The following is a 13,085-nucleotide window of genomic DNA, read 5'->3' as shown; positions in this document are numbered from 1 at the left end:
AAAACTGGTGTTTGGCCAAGACTGGTTTGGCTCAATGGATAGAGCGTTGGCTTGGGGACTGAAGGGTCCCGGGTTCGATTCCGGTCAAGGGCATGTACCTTGGTTGCGGGCATATCCCCAGTAGGGGTGTGCAAGAGGCAGCTGATCGGTGACTCTCTCTCATCGATGTTTCTAACTCTCTATCTCTCTCCCTTCCTCTCTGTACAAAATCAATAAAATATATTAAAAAAAAAAAAAAAAAAAAAAAACCAAAAAAAAAAACTGGTGTTTGAAAGAAAATACACATTTTAAAAATATAATCTTGTGTCCTGACTTTGAAAATACCTGTATAACGTAATTTGCATAAGCTAAATCTATATTTTAAAGAATTAAATTGATATGCTCTACAGTTTTGTGTCTTTCCTACTTGTGATTTTATTTTGCTCGTTTTTTAAATTTGAATATATTTTATAGCAGTGTAATAATACATTGACTTGATATTTCCCTATTGCTGGATTTGTGAATTGTTTTGTTTTCTCTTTTTTTATATACCATGTGTATGTCTTTGACTCTTTCCTTAGGTGAATTACTAGCTTAAATGTCTTGTTTTTAAAAGACTCTTAAAACCAAGTGCCAAAGTTTGTAGGTCCCTAGAAATGTACAAATTTAGATTCCTATCAGGAATGTAAGAGAGGCCATATCTTCCCAAATTTAATACCTGCATATTAAATTTTATAACATATTTATTAGCTTAATAGAAAATTGTAATAACATTGCCTTTATAATGTCTATAATTTAATTAATCTGTATCTACATTATCTGCTCAAGAGTACCACTCTTTAGTGGTTCTCAAAGTGTGTTCCCCTGACCAGCAGCATCCTGTTACCTAGACCCCACTTGAGAGCCACTAAATCAGAAACTCGGCTGGGACACAGCAGTCTGCATTTTAACAAGCCCTGATTCATGCTAAGATTTGAAAACCACTACTATCCATCTCCTAAACTCTCATATTTCCCACTCTGTTAAAAAATATATATATTTCTTTTTTATAAAAAATATATATTTTTTTATATTAATGATTTCAGAGAGGAAGGGAGAGGGAGAGAAACATCAATGATGAGAGAGCCATTGACCAGCTTCCTCTTGCACAACCCACACTAGGGATCTAGCCCACAACCCAGCGTGTGCCCTGACTGGGAATCGAACTGCGACTTCTGGTTCATAGGTTGACGTTCAAGCATGGAGCCATGCCAGCTGGGCACTTATTTTTTATTGGATAATGACAAAAACCTTTATTTTTACTGGGTCTGCAGATTAAAGGATGACCTCTCTTTATCTTATGTTCTCGTGGTCTCCTAAGAGTTTTTCCTCACGACTTTTATTAAATAAATTTGTACTGGGCATTTGCTTTGCACAAAGTTCTGTGCATACGCTCTGACCTGGTCCCTTCCCCTGTGCAGTTTACAATAGTTACCGAGATGTGATGTATTCCTGTCTGTGCTGTACAGTGCAGGGTGTGGTAACTGCCTTTTATATGTTTTTTGGGAGACAGAAAAATAATTAAGAGTTTATGAAAAAGGTAAAATTAGAGCCAGACGGTAAAAGATCGATGGGCTTTTCACAGGCAAGAGTATAAGAGATTGCTTCTAGCAGTTGCAACAATGACACCAAATGCATGAGAAGCGGTTGCTCAGAGTGTGAGGAGTGTAAAATGTCCCCTTTCTATTGGGTCGGCAAGTAAGTAATTGCGGATTTTTTAAAGAAAATCAAAGACAATTTTTTCATGGAACTAAATAACTTTATTCTGTAATGTATTGCCCATTTTGATCAATGACCTTTTGCCATCTTTCATGCAGTATCATAATCCCACGTTCAAAAAACTTCTGGTTTTTATTAGCAAAAAACTGAATCAGGTACGATTTGACATCATCATCATTATTGAAATTTTTACCATTCAAGGAGTTTTGTAAAGATTGAAACAAAAAGTAATCAGATGGTGCAAGGTCAGGACTATATGGTGGATGTGGCAAAACATCCCAACCAAGCTCCATTAATTTTTGCCAAGTGACCAAAGATGTGTGTGGCCTTGCATTGTCATGATGGAATACAACACCTTTTCGATTTGTCAATTTGGGCCGCTTTTCTTCAACTGCATTGTTTAATTTCATTAGTTGTTCAATGTAGACATCAGAATTGATCGTTCGGTTGGGTGGTAAGAGTTCAAAGTAGACAATTCCTTTGTAATCCCACCAAACTGATAACAAAACCTTCTTTTGTTGAATATCAGCTTTTGATGTTGTTTGAGTTGGTTCACCTGGCCTGCTCCACGATCTTTTCCGCTTGATATTGTTGTAAACAACCCATTTTTCATTGCCAGTTATCAGTCGTTTTAAAAATGGATCATTTTCATTACGTTTCTTTAGCAAATCGCAGCTGCTAATGCGTTGCGTTAACTGTGATTCTTTCAGTTTGTGAGGAACCCATGTATCGAGTTTTTGAACATAGCCAAGTTGTTTTAAGTGATTTTCAATGCATGTATGTGATACATGAAGCTTCTCTGCAATCTCACGTGTTGTACTGTGACAGTCCGAATTGATTATTGCTTTGATTAGGGCGTCATCAACTTCAACTGGACAACCAGAGCGTTTTTCATCTTTGAGTGAAAAATCACCAGAACGAAATTTGGCAAACCAATTTTGACACTGCCGTTCTTTTAAGGCTTCGTCACCATAAACAGCACATAACTTTTTATGAGCTTGCGATGCGTTTTTCCCTTTGTGGAAATAAAAAATCAAAATATGACGAAAATGTTCCTTTTGATTTTCCATTTTTCAACGAATGCCAAACGAAAACTACAAAACAGATCAAAAAACTTTTTTCACTGATTAACAGCTGAATAGCCAACTATCAAATAACAAAATGTGTTTTACATTTTTACTACGTCTGCAAACCTAAAAATTCAACTGAAGCCATATATGTGTGAAACCCGCAATTACTTACTTGCCGACCCAATACATACAGGGCTCATCTGGGAAAAGCAATCACTTGACGAGGTCTGAGTATAATAAGGTGATGGGAAGGAGAATCTGAAAGGAAAAAAAACATTGCTGTAAACTCTGCTACTGAAATAGGGAACACGAAAGGGTGTATGTGTAGTTTTTGCTTTTTAAAAAATAAAATGCGTCATTTTTTTTTTAATTCCTTAACTTATTCTTGTTTTTTCAGTGAAAATGCTAGTTTCAGGTATGCATGAGCTGCCAGATGCAGCTTGGCCTTCTGTGTGGGAGTTGCAGGGCAGGGCTGACAGCTGCTAAGGGATTTGTGATCAGAGCTAGACACAGGCCTTACGTAGGGTGTGGCTCAAGCTGCCACCATGCAGTGTTAGGCTCTTGAGCAAATCCTCAGACAGTGGCCTGTTTAGCATCATCCATTGTAAGGTTCCACTCTGATTCGGTTAATTCAGATTGACTGTATAAATATGTAATAAAGGCTGGACTGTATCAGCTAAATTGTTTTGCCTGTTTTATACTGTAGGAAAAGAGAAATGTAAAATAATATTGTCTTTTAGTATCTAGCAGATAGGAGGTTCTGTGTCACACAGCTGTTGGAAGAATTAATAGTGAAGTATCTGCCTGATGAGCTGTCTGAGAGAAAAAAAATATATGATGAAGAAACTGCTGAACTCTCACAGTAAGTTTCTTCTCATAAAAACACAATCAAATTACAAACCACCACCCCTGAAAACAGGAGAAACCTTCTCGTGGCAAGCCGGATCCTTCCTTTAGTTCAACCTGTATAATTAACCAAAGGCATATTTCAAACAAATACTGGTCAGCTTCCCCTGTCCTAAATAGAATTTTTAAAAAGTTCATTGGGTAACTTCCAGATGTTCTGCTGGGAATTATTGACTCACTTAAGCAGCATTTAAGTGGGGGAGGGGTTTCTTACAGTAACATCAGGCAGCGGAATCTGGAATGGAGAGGCCGAGCTGCTAACAGTGGTTGCTGGGAACAGCAGCCCTCAGGTATCAAGGCAGTGTAGGAGGAAGTCAGGAGACAAATGGCCAGGATTGGCAGGGGGGTTAGCCAATTAGAGGTTTGGAAGAGGGTAGGGAGGTAATTTAGGGGACACATTCTCAATTAATGAAAATATTGACTTGCAGAATCCAGTTAGTCACAGGAAAGTGAAGAGCCTGGCGGTAACTTTGGGATGTAGTGGAACAGATCATTATTATTAAGAGTACTTCTTGGCTGATTGGGGCTGGGTAGGCTGGTCCTAGTTTTGTTTGCTCTGTACACCTTTCCTTCTTGTAATTTCTTCACCTATGTCTTTTCCTCTTTTACCAGTCATTTGAGTCTCTAAATTTCTTTCATAGTCTTTTCCTTTCATTTTCTTTAATTCTGTCTTTAATATATATATATATATCAGAGAGGAAGAGAGAGAGAAACATCAATGATGAGAATCATTGATTGGCTGCCTCCTGCACGCTCCTTACTGGAGGTCAAGCCTGAAATCTGTGCACTTGCCTTGACCAGACCAGGAATCGACCATAACTTCCTGGTTCATAGGTCAACCCTCAGCCACTGAGTCACACCCAGCCAGGCTCCTTTCATTTTCTTTTTAAATTTTTTTTAATATATTTTATTGATTTTTAACAGAGAGAAAGGGAGAGAGATAGAGAGCTAGAAACGTCGATGAGATAGAAACATCGACTAGCTGCCTCTTGCACACCCCCCACCGGGGATGTGCCCACAAACAAGGTACATGCCCTTGACCGGAATCGAACCCGGGACCTTTCAGTCCGCAGACCGACGCTCTACCACTGAGCCAAACCGGCTTTGGCATCCTTTCATTTTCTTTTAACTAGACACTAAAGAACAAAACTGCAATTTTTGTATGCTGTTTTTACTGTACAACTTTTGGGTTTCTTTATTTCGAATTATAAACAGAAATTATATTCACTTCTAAAAAAATTGTGATTGTAGACTCTTTAAAAAAATATTTTTATTGATTTCAGAGAAGAAGGGAGGAGAGAAAGATAGAAACATCAATGATGAGAGAATCATTGATCTGCTGCCTCCTACACATGCCCCACTGGGGGTGGAGCCCGCAACCCAGGCATGTGCCCTTGACCGGAATCAAACCTGGGACCCTTCAGTCTACAGGCTGACGCTGTATTCACTGAGCCAAACCAGCTAGGGTGTAGACTCTTCTTTTTTAGTATGTGCCCTCCAAATTGGGCCATGGCCGTCAGTAAAATACTTTGGATCTTTTCGATATGGAAATCGATAAGATTTGTCTTCTGGTACTGATATTTTCTTGTGTGGTTCTATGATAGAAAATATTCTGAAGTGCAGATATTGAAGCTTTTTGATCAACACTGCAAAAAGCTGCCAGTAAGAAAGCTGCAGAGATACTTTAAATGTTTAACGTAGAGACACACCAGACCCTCACAAAGCAGTGCAGTCGGTGAATGAGGTGAATGACAGCCAGTAGTAATGGGAGGGGAGCTGAGGTGACTGAGGGAAGCTTGAGGGCACCTTGCTGCTCACTGACCAGGCGGGTCCTCCTCTGAACTTACAAGTTTTGCTGATTAATGGGTCTATTGGTTTTTGCGGTCCCCCCCCCCCCCCCAAGTTTTTAGGTCCATAAGGAGAGTGTCCAGTGATGGTAAAATACAATTTTTAAAAGTAGAGTAACTAGCACTTGTACATTAAACATGTTTTTATTCAATATTAATTTTTGTAACTTATGGTCTTTTTGAAGAAAAATTAGAAAATATAAGTGAGCAGGGGGAAAAAGCCAGAATAGGTAATCCAAACAAAGGGAGCCTCCTTTGGCATTTTGGTATATATCCTATGTTTTAACATATATAAATACATCTTCACCATAGATGTGATCATTTTATTCATATTCCACAACCTCTTTCCCATTAATACAGACATTTAAATGTATACCATGTTTTGGCTATGCCATGATTTATTTTATTAGTCTTTTTTGCTTCTAAGTTTTGGCTACTGTACACAGTGCTACATTAAACAGTCTTAGTGCCTGTTGGTTGAAAGGATGTGAACATTTAAAGACATTTTTGATGAATACTGTCACATGCTTCTTCAGCATGACTGTACTCACTGCCAGCGTCCCAGCCCCTGGCAGAGCTGGGCACCGCCTGCATCCTCTCATTTTCTGCAAATCTGGCAATGGAAAATGTATCATTTTAATTACCTGGAAAAATGTTATTACCTATTTTGATAGTTTGAAAATATTTTTAATGCCTAAGAATTTTTAATGATTTGCATTTTGTGTTCTCTGGGAATTCTTTTTTTCTTACTGTTATCTAAGAATGACTAAGAGTGTTTTATGGATAAAAGATATTAACTCAGTCATGTTACAAATATTTTAGAGAGATTTTAAATATAGAATAGAATTCGAGTCCGTTACTTTTGGATTCGTAAAGATACCGAGCTCTGTATGATAACCTGGCAGCTGGAGTTCAGGCGGACTTGCTGACTTGTGTGCATAAGAGGATCACAAACATTGCTTTAGTGCTAACATTGTGTCCACGTAAGTGGACTGATTGTTTTCTTTCCAAGAATAAAAGTTACCTTATTTAGGTCTACTTTCTTTTTGTTTGCTATGAATTTACTATTGTGGCAGGCTTCACTCATTTTGGTTATAAATTCTGACCAATAATAATGCCACTTTTCTCTTCCTCAGCTTGACCAAGAATGTCCCGATATTTGTTTGCACTATCGCCTACCCCACTGTGCCTTGCCCTCTCCATGTATTTGAGCCAAGATACAGATTGATGATTCGAAGAAGCATACAAACTGGAACTAAACAGTTCGGGATGTGTGTCAGTGACACACAGAATGGGTATGCTTTTTGTGTACTTCTAAATATTTTTATTTACATTGGAGCTTTCCTTGAATATTGTTGAGAGCACGTGTGCTTATTGCCTGAACTTTGATATTAATTAGAATTTTTCTTTTAGTTTTGCAGATTATGGTTGTATGTTACAAATTAGAAATGTACATTTCTTACCTGATGGAAGGTCTGTGGTGGATACGGTTGGAGGAAAGCGGTTTAAGGTTTTAAAAAGAGGAATGAAAGACGGCTATTGCACTGCAGACATCGAATATCTGGAAGATGTTAAGGTATCACACAGTGTTATTTTCCAGCACACGGAGATGTACTCTGTCCTGGGCATTGTACAGGCACCTGGGCAGATAAAATCGTTTCTTCCTCTCAGAGACCCTTGTCAATGCTTATGCAAGTTTGTTTCAGCTTACCTTTTTTCTTATCTTGTTCTTAATCATTGTGAGTTCCCAGAGGAACTGGGAGATCAGACCTACATACTGTGTTCTCCAGGCTCAGCAGCCAGCACAGCCCTCAGAGTGTGTGTGTGTGTGTGTGTGTGTGTGTTCGCAAGGCAGGCACTTAACAGGTGCAGTGGTTGAATTTTGACCTTTTATAAGTGTACAGTTCAGTGGCATGAAATGTATTCTCATTGTTGTGCAAAAATAGATGCCTTTTAAACTTGTTTTGTGTTTCATTTCGGATCTTTAAAAAATAAAAAGCATGGTTTTTTTGTGTCTCTTTTGTGCTGTAGACTCACCCTTTATATCTCAGAATGTTTTTAGAGTTCTTTTGTTGTTTTCCTCTTGAGTCATCCTTGAGTGTGAAAGGCTGAGTCAAGCCTGGTATTTGCTGAGAAGAGTTCACGTGTATGGCCTGGAGTGCTCCCTGGCAGGCAGTGAGTGGGAGAGAAGTGTGCATTAAGGCAGTCAGCATGAGGTGGGTGAGCTAATGCTCCATCTCCCACCTGCACTCGTGAGACCACTCCGGACCGCAGGCTGCAAGGCTGATGCATTGAATTGGGACTGCCACTATCCAGCAGTCTGCAGGGTGTTGGGAGGAATGATGGAGGTGGCCACAGCCTCAGGCCTTAGAGCAGGAGACCTTCATCACTGCATAAATTACTCTCTGCCTTTTTATATGCTAAGTGATTCTAACATTTTTTGATTTTTGACCCCATTTTGTGTGGAAAATCCTGTTCCCTTTCTGCCCTGTCATCTGCACCTTAATCCCCTTCCCTATCTTTCCTTTTACTGTAGCAGCTGGACTCCTGCTTTTTTTCCACTGCTTTCAAAAGCCACTGATCCTTAAAGACAAAGGGCATTCTCAATTGGAGCAGGCCTTGGCCTAAGAACTCCCTCGCAGTTTTATTCTCCTCCTAATTGGGGCTGTTAGGAGGGTCCGGTAGCACTGTATTACGTGAGGCAGGAATATGTGGTGTGTAATGTATAAGAAGAATACTCTTAACAGCCAGCACGGAAATAGGTAGTCCCTATTTTTCGATGTTTTCAGATGTCTGTGGTGTTGATGATACTAGACCAGGCAGCTTAGACACAGGTCTTACCTACTGTTGTATTCCTAGGTGGAGAATGAAGGTGAGCTAGAGAGTCTCAGGCAGCTCCACGATTTGGTCTACTCTCAAGCCTGCAGCTGGTTTCAGAATTTAAGAGACAGATTTCGAAGCCAAATTCTTCAGCACTTTGGATCAATGCCCAGGAGGGAGGAAAACCTTCAGGTAAGATGTTTCTGAAGTATCACTTTTTTTTTTTAAATAAACCCAAGCGAGTAGGTTTTTAAGGTTTTGTTGTTGTTGTCCTTTTTACATAGCATCTCTTTGGAATCATGCCTGCATTCTCTAGCTCAGTGGTACCCCTGCATTTGATATGGGAGGGGGTGAGTAGGTGTCACCTGCAATCCCGTAGGAGTGAGGGCCAGGAAAGGTCAAACCTTAACTGTGGGGCCATTTTCACGAAGGAGAAATAAGGCATTAAAAAGGGGACGTGGCCGAAACGGGTTTGGCTCAGTGGATAGAGCGTCGGTCTGTGGACTGAGGGGTCCTGGGTTCGATTCCTGTCAAGGGTATGTGCATTGGTTGCGGACACATCCGCGGTGGGGGGTGTACAGGTGTATATATATAAAAGGTGTGGGGGGGGGGAGGGAGGGGGGACTTGGTACCATCATGTAAATTGTGCCAGCCAGCCAGCTGTCGTTCTGGGACAGTTGAGAGATGTAGATATCATCTTTTATTCCCAACTCTCAGCCTGGCAATTAAATTCATTTTTGTCTCTTCATGTTTATAACGCTGCACTCCTCTGAAACTGCTGTCCTTATGGTCTAGCTCAGGTGCTTAGGGTTTGCTTTTAAGCTTAATCTAATTAATGTGTATCAGGCATTCTCTGGGCAAGAGATCTGTGCAGTAGGCACTGTGAGGCAAGAAAGAAGGGGCCCCAGCCTGGAAAATCTGAGCTTAGATGCATCAAAGCACTAACTTTTAGGCATAAGCATTTTGAATTAGAAGAAAATGTTTGTGGTCAGAAGGTAATAGATTTCATAAAGGAATGACTATAAGTAAATAGGAAGATGGAGAGAGAGCAGGTCCCACTGTGGTGCAGACTGCCTCTCACCTCTGTGCTCAGAGGTCAGTGCACGTCTGTCTGAATCCCAGCTGAGTCCTTCACCTGAACTTGAAATTTCAGCATTAGACCATCTCCTAATTGAGCACTCACTCTGTGTCTAGCATGTTTGTTTTATCCTGTCTACCTGAATCTGACTAAGCTTAATAGAAAAGCTTTTGATAAACACAAAATTGAATAAAGAAACTAAATACTAACAAATCAACTTGTAGAAAAAGTCAGCATTGCTTTCCCACGGCCTTTACCACTGTCACCTTTTATTCCTGTCCTCCCCGCTGCCACCCGTTAGTCTGTAAGGAAGGATTCAGCGAGGGAAAGAAGAGCCCCGCTCTGCTTCTGGAGTGAAGGGTTCTTGAAGGACGTAGACCTAGCGCCCCGGCCTGGAGAAGATCGGGGACGTGTCAGTGCTCGGAGAATCTGCCTCCACAGACCTGGGCCTGCCCCGGTGTTGCCCAGTGCCTCAGCTGCAGCCGCAGAGCAGGTGGTTCTCAGGAGTTCTCTGGAAGCTTCTATAAATCTCACATCTGCCCACACTTGGCAACAATCTCCAGAGAGTAGTGGCTTCCTCTTTTCCAACTTAATACATCTCACACAGGAGTGCCTCTCATTGGCCAGTCTAACCTGGGACCATATGGGGAAGGGGGTTCTGGGAAATGTAGTTTTCTGATGTCTCTGATATGCAGAAGGAGGTAGTTGTGGTGCTGACTAGAGCACAGATATATGTAAATATAGATATCTAGTTTGAGTCCAAGTGCATTGAGACCAACACCGATATAGCTCCTTTTGTCATTCTGAACTTTCAGGTTCAATAAGAAGCAGTTCAGTTGTGGTAAAGGTGGCTTAACAATTCTTTTGTATAAACTCCTGTTCTTTCAACAGACAGTAGTCAGCCCTTACAACATCAGGGGACTTCTAGCTTTCTGAGGAGTCCACAATTCTTTGAAGCTATTTCAAAATACCAACTAACTTGTAAAAAAGTGTTTTAGCCCTAACCGGTTTGGCTCAGTGGATAGAGCATCGGCCTGCAGGCTGAAAGGTCCCCAGTTCGATTCTGGTCAAGGGCACATGCCTGAGTTGCGGGCTCGAACCCCGGTAGGGGGCCATGCAAGAGGTAGCTGATCAATTATTATTATTGATGTTTCAATCTCTCCCTTCCTCTCTGAAATCAATAAAAACATTTTTTAAAAAGTTTTAAATATGCTTGTTAAGAAAGCATTTCTCGCCGAGACCGGTTTGGCTCAATGGATAGAGCGTCGGCTTGGGGACTGAAGGGTCCTGGGTTCAATTCTGGTCAAGGGCATGTACCTTGGTTGCGGGCACATTCCCAGTAGGGGGTGTGCAAGAGGCAGCTGATCGATGACTCTCTCTCATCGATGTTTCTAACTATCTCTCTCCCTTGCTCTCTGTACAAAATCAATAATATATATATATATATATATATATATATTTTTTTTAAAAAAAGAAAGCATTTCTCAAATAGGGACAGTTTTGCCCCTGTGGGACATTGGGCAATATCTGGAGACAGCTTTAACTGTCACAACCAGGGAGTGCTGCTGATAGAGGGCAGGGGTGCTGCTCAGCAGGCCGTGATGCCCAGGACGGTTCTCATAACAGCCGATCATCTGGCCCCAAATGCCAGGCACCTGAGCTGGAGGAAACCCTGCTTTAAGTAGTTCCTGCAGAGGAAAGAGTGTGGGCTGTGGAATCAGGTCTGGGTTTGAATGTTGGCTCTGCCACGTATGAGCTGAGAGATCTCAGACAATTTGTATTGCACTTCTGCTGAGGTCCAGTTTTCCCATTTTATATGGGTATAGCAAAAGCCTTCCTTGCATGATTGTTGAAAGAATTTGAGATAGGACTTGATAGGGAAAAATGCTCAGTCAAGACCAGCTTGTTGATGGCTGGTTACTGTTATCACATGAATACTTGTTTTATTAATCCTATGAAATGTTGGTTATTTTCAGGCGACTCCTAACGGACCTGCCTGGTGTTGGTGGCTTCTTGCAGTTCTCCCTGTGGATCCCCGGTACCAGCTGTCAGTTTTGTCAATGAAGTCTTTGAAGGAACGGTTGACAAAGATACAGCATATCCTGACCTATTTTTCTAGAGACCAATCTAAGTAACTAACTGCTTGGATCTTCCTCTAAAGTTACCCTAACCTGGCTGTGTCGATGGCCAGGTTGTCCGCTGCCTTTGCACATCCAGTGCTGGTTTGAAAAATGTATGGAAACTCTTGTGTTTTTTTTATTTCCTCAACCTCCAGAATCATGTGGTTCTGCAAATGAATACCCTCAACTAGGATTTAGACCACTAAGAACTTGCACAGGAAAACACAACAAATGTGTTAAACCTCTACATTGTGATGAAGTTGCACTATGTACCGTATTCTAAAAGGAAATGAGAACTGTGTATGTGTGTGGAGTGTGTGTGCGCGTGAGCGTGTGGGTGGTATGTGTGCATTTTCTCTGGCTTTAAGATTTTAAAAGAAGAAAAAAAAGCCATAGAGAGCAGAGCTTGCTGAGGGTCATTTACTGCCCAAGTTTACAACAGTAGCGATACAAGTTTTGGCGAATTGAACTTGCCTCCGATTCCTCTGTCCGAATGCTTCTATTTGCACAGGTATGTGAACTATGGTATTGTGTATCACTCTGTTGGAAATCCTGCTCTTGCTGAACTGTCTTGACCATTGACTATGATACTTTCCTATTTATGTAAATACCTGCACCCCCGCGGCCGACAGGGGTGCAGAACCCAGAGCCAGTTTTCAGGAACAATAGCAAACCTGACATGGTACTGTGCATCTACTCACAAAACACTCAAAACTGTGAAAATATGGTTTACATTTACTTGTACATAAAGGCAAATGGAGAACTCAATTCAGTACCAGTTAAGTTTGTACCTTTTAGGGGGCTTTTCCCATTAACTGCCCATCTGTGTAATTTATAGTTTGACATGATGTGTTTGTTTAAAACAACGACATAGTTCAAACCCGTAAAAGGACCTGAGGGAAGAGAAGAAGCTTAATGTAGAACTAAGCTTTTACAGTCTGTTTTGTTTTCTAATTCTGGTCTCGGTGCAAATGTTAGTTATGCCTTACTCATATGACAGTTAGATCACCATGCTGTGACGTGGTTTATACTCATGCTGCCCTAGACACTTTTGTAATTATTTGTTGCAAACTTAGGACTGTCCCTATTAACTTTCTTTTATGTAAGTAATTTGTAAAAATTTCGGAAAAACTTGCTTTTGCTTATTTAATTTTGAATAAAAGCTAAATTCATAACAAATTTTTCTCAATTGTAGGTCATTGTAACAACAGTCAGTGGGGAAATCAAAACTGCAGAGTGAAGGCACCATTGGGTTTTTCTTAGTTTGTGCATTGAGACATTAACACGAGCTTTCAAAGTACTTTTCTTGGTCAAATGCAGTGACTTAAGGAGGTGTAAGGCCCTAGAACCATCTTTTAAAGCACTATTTTTCAAACTTCTAAAAATCTACGTCCCTTTAGAATGAGGTTAAATACATATTGCCCATTTGGGACCTAAATGGTCAAGTCCACTTGGTTAAATGGACTTGACCATTTAGGTCCCCACTTTCCCAGCTAGGATTTTCCAA

The 13,085-nt window shown here is 40.7% G+C and overlaps 1 protein-coding gene across 5 annotated transcripts in view; it reads left to right on the top strand.

Annotated features, from left to right (window-relative positions):
- Positions 1-12,757, top strand: part of LONRF1 (LON peptidase N-terminal domain and ring finger 1) — a 32,132-nt gene extending 19,375 nt beyond the window's left edge. For 3 of the 5 annotated variants that reach the window (XM_036456130.2, XM_036456128.2, XM_036456127.2), the window contains 5 exons: positions 3,548-3,669; positions 6,697-6,855; positions 6,974-7,136; positions 8,420-8,572; positions 11,435-11,958. In XM_036456130.2, the coding sequence (XP_036312023.1) occupies positions 3,548-3,669; positions 6,697-6,855; positions 6,974-7,136; positions 8,420-8,572; positions 11,435-11,593 (756 nt within the window). In that variant the 3' untranslated portion in view covers positions 11,594-11,958. Of the gene's footprint in view, positions 1-3,547; positions 3,670-6,696; positions 6,856-6,973; positions 7,137-8,419; positions 8,573-11,434 lie in introns of all 5 variants that reach the window. The other 2 variants (XM_036456132.2, XM_036456131.2) reach the window with 2 other exon arrangements.
- Positions 12,758-13,085: the final 328 nt, after the last annotated feature.

Source organism: Pipistrellus kuhlii, unplaced genomic scaffold (assembly GCF_014108245.1).
Source record: "Pipistrellus kuhlii isolate mPipKuh1 unplaced genomic scaffold, mPipKuh1.p scaffold_m20_p_3, whole genome shotgun sequence".
Classification (NCBI taxonomy): Eukaryota; Metazoa; Chordata; class Mammalia; order Chiroptera; family Vespertilionidae; genus Pipistrellus; species Pipistrellus kuhlii.
The sequence above is the reverse complement of the archived record's forward strand: the minus strand, read 5'-3'. Positions and strand labels throughout refer to the sequence as shown.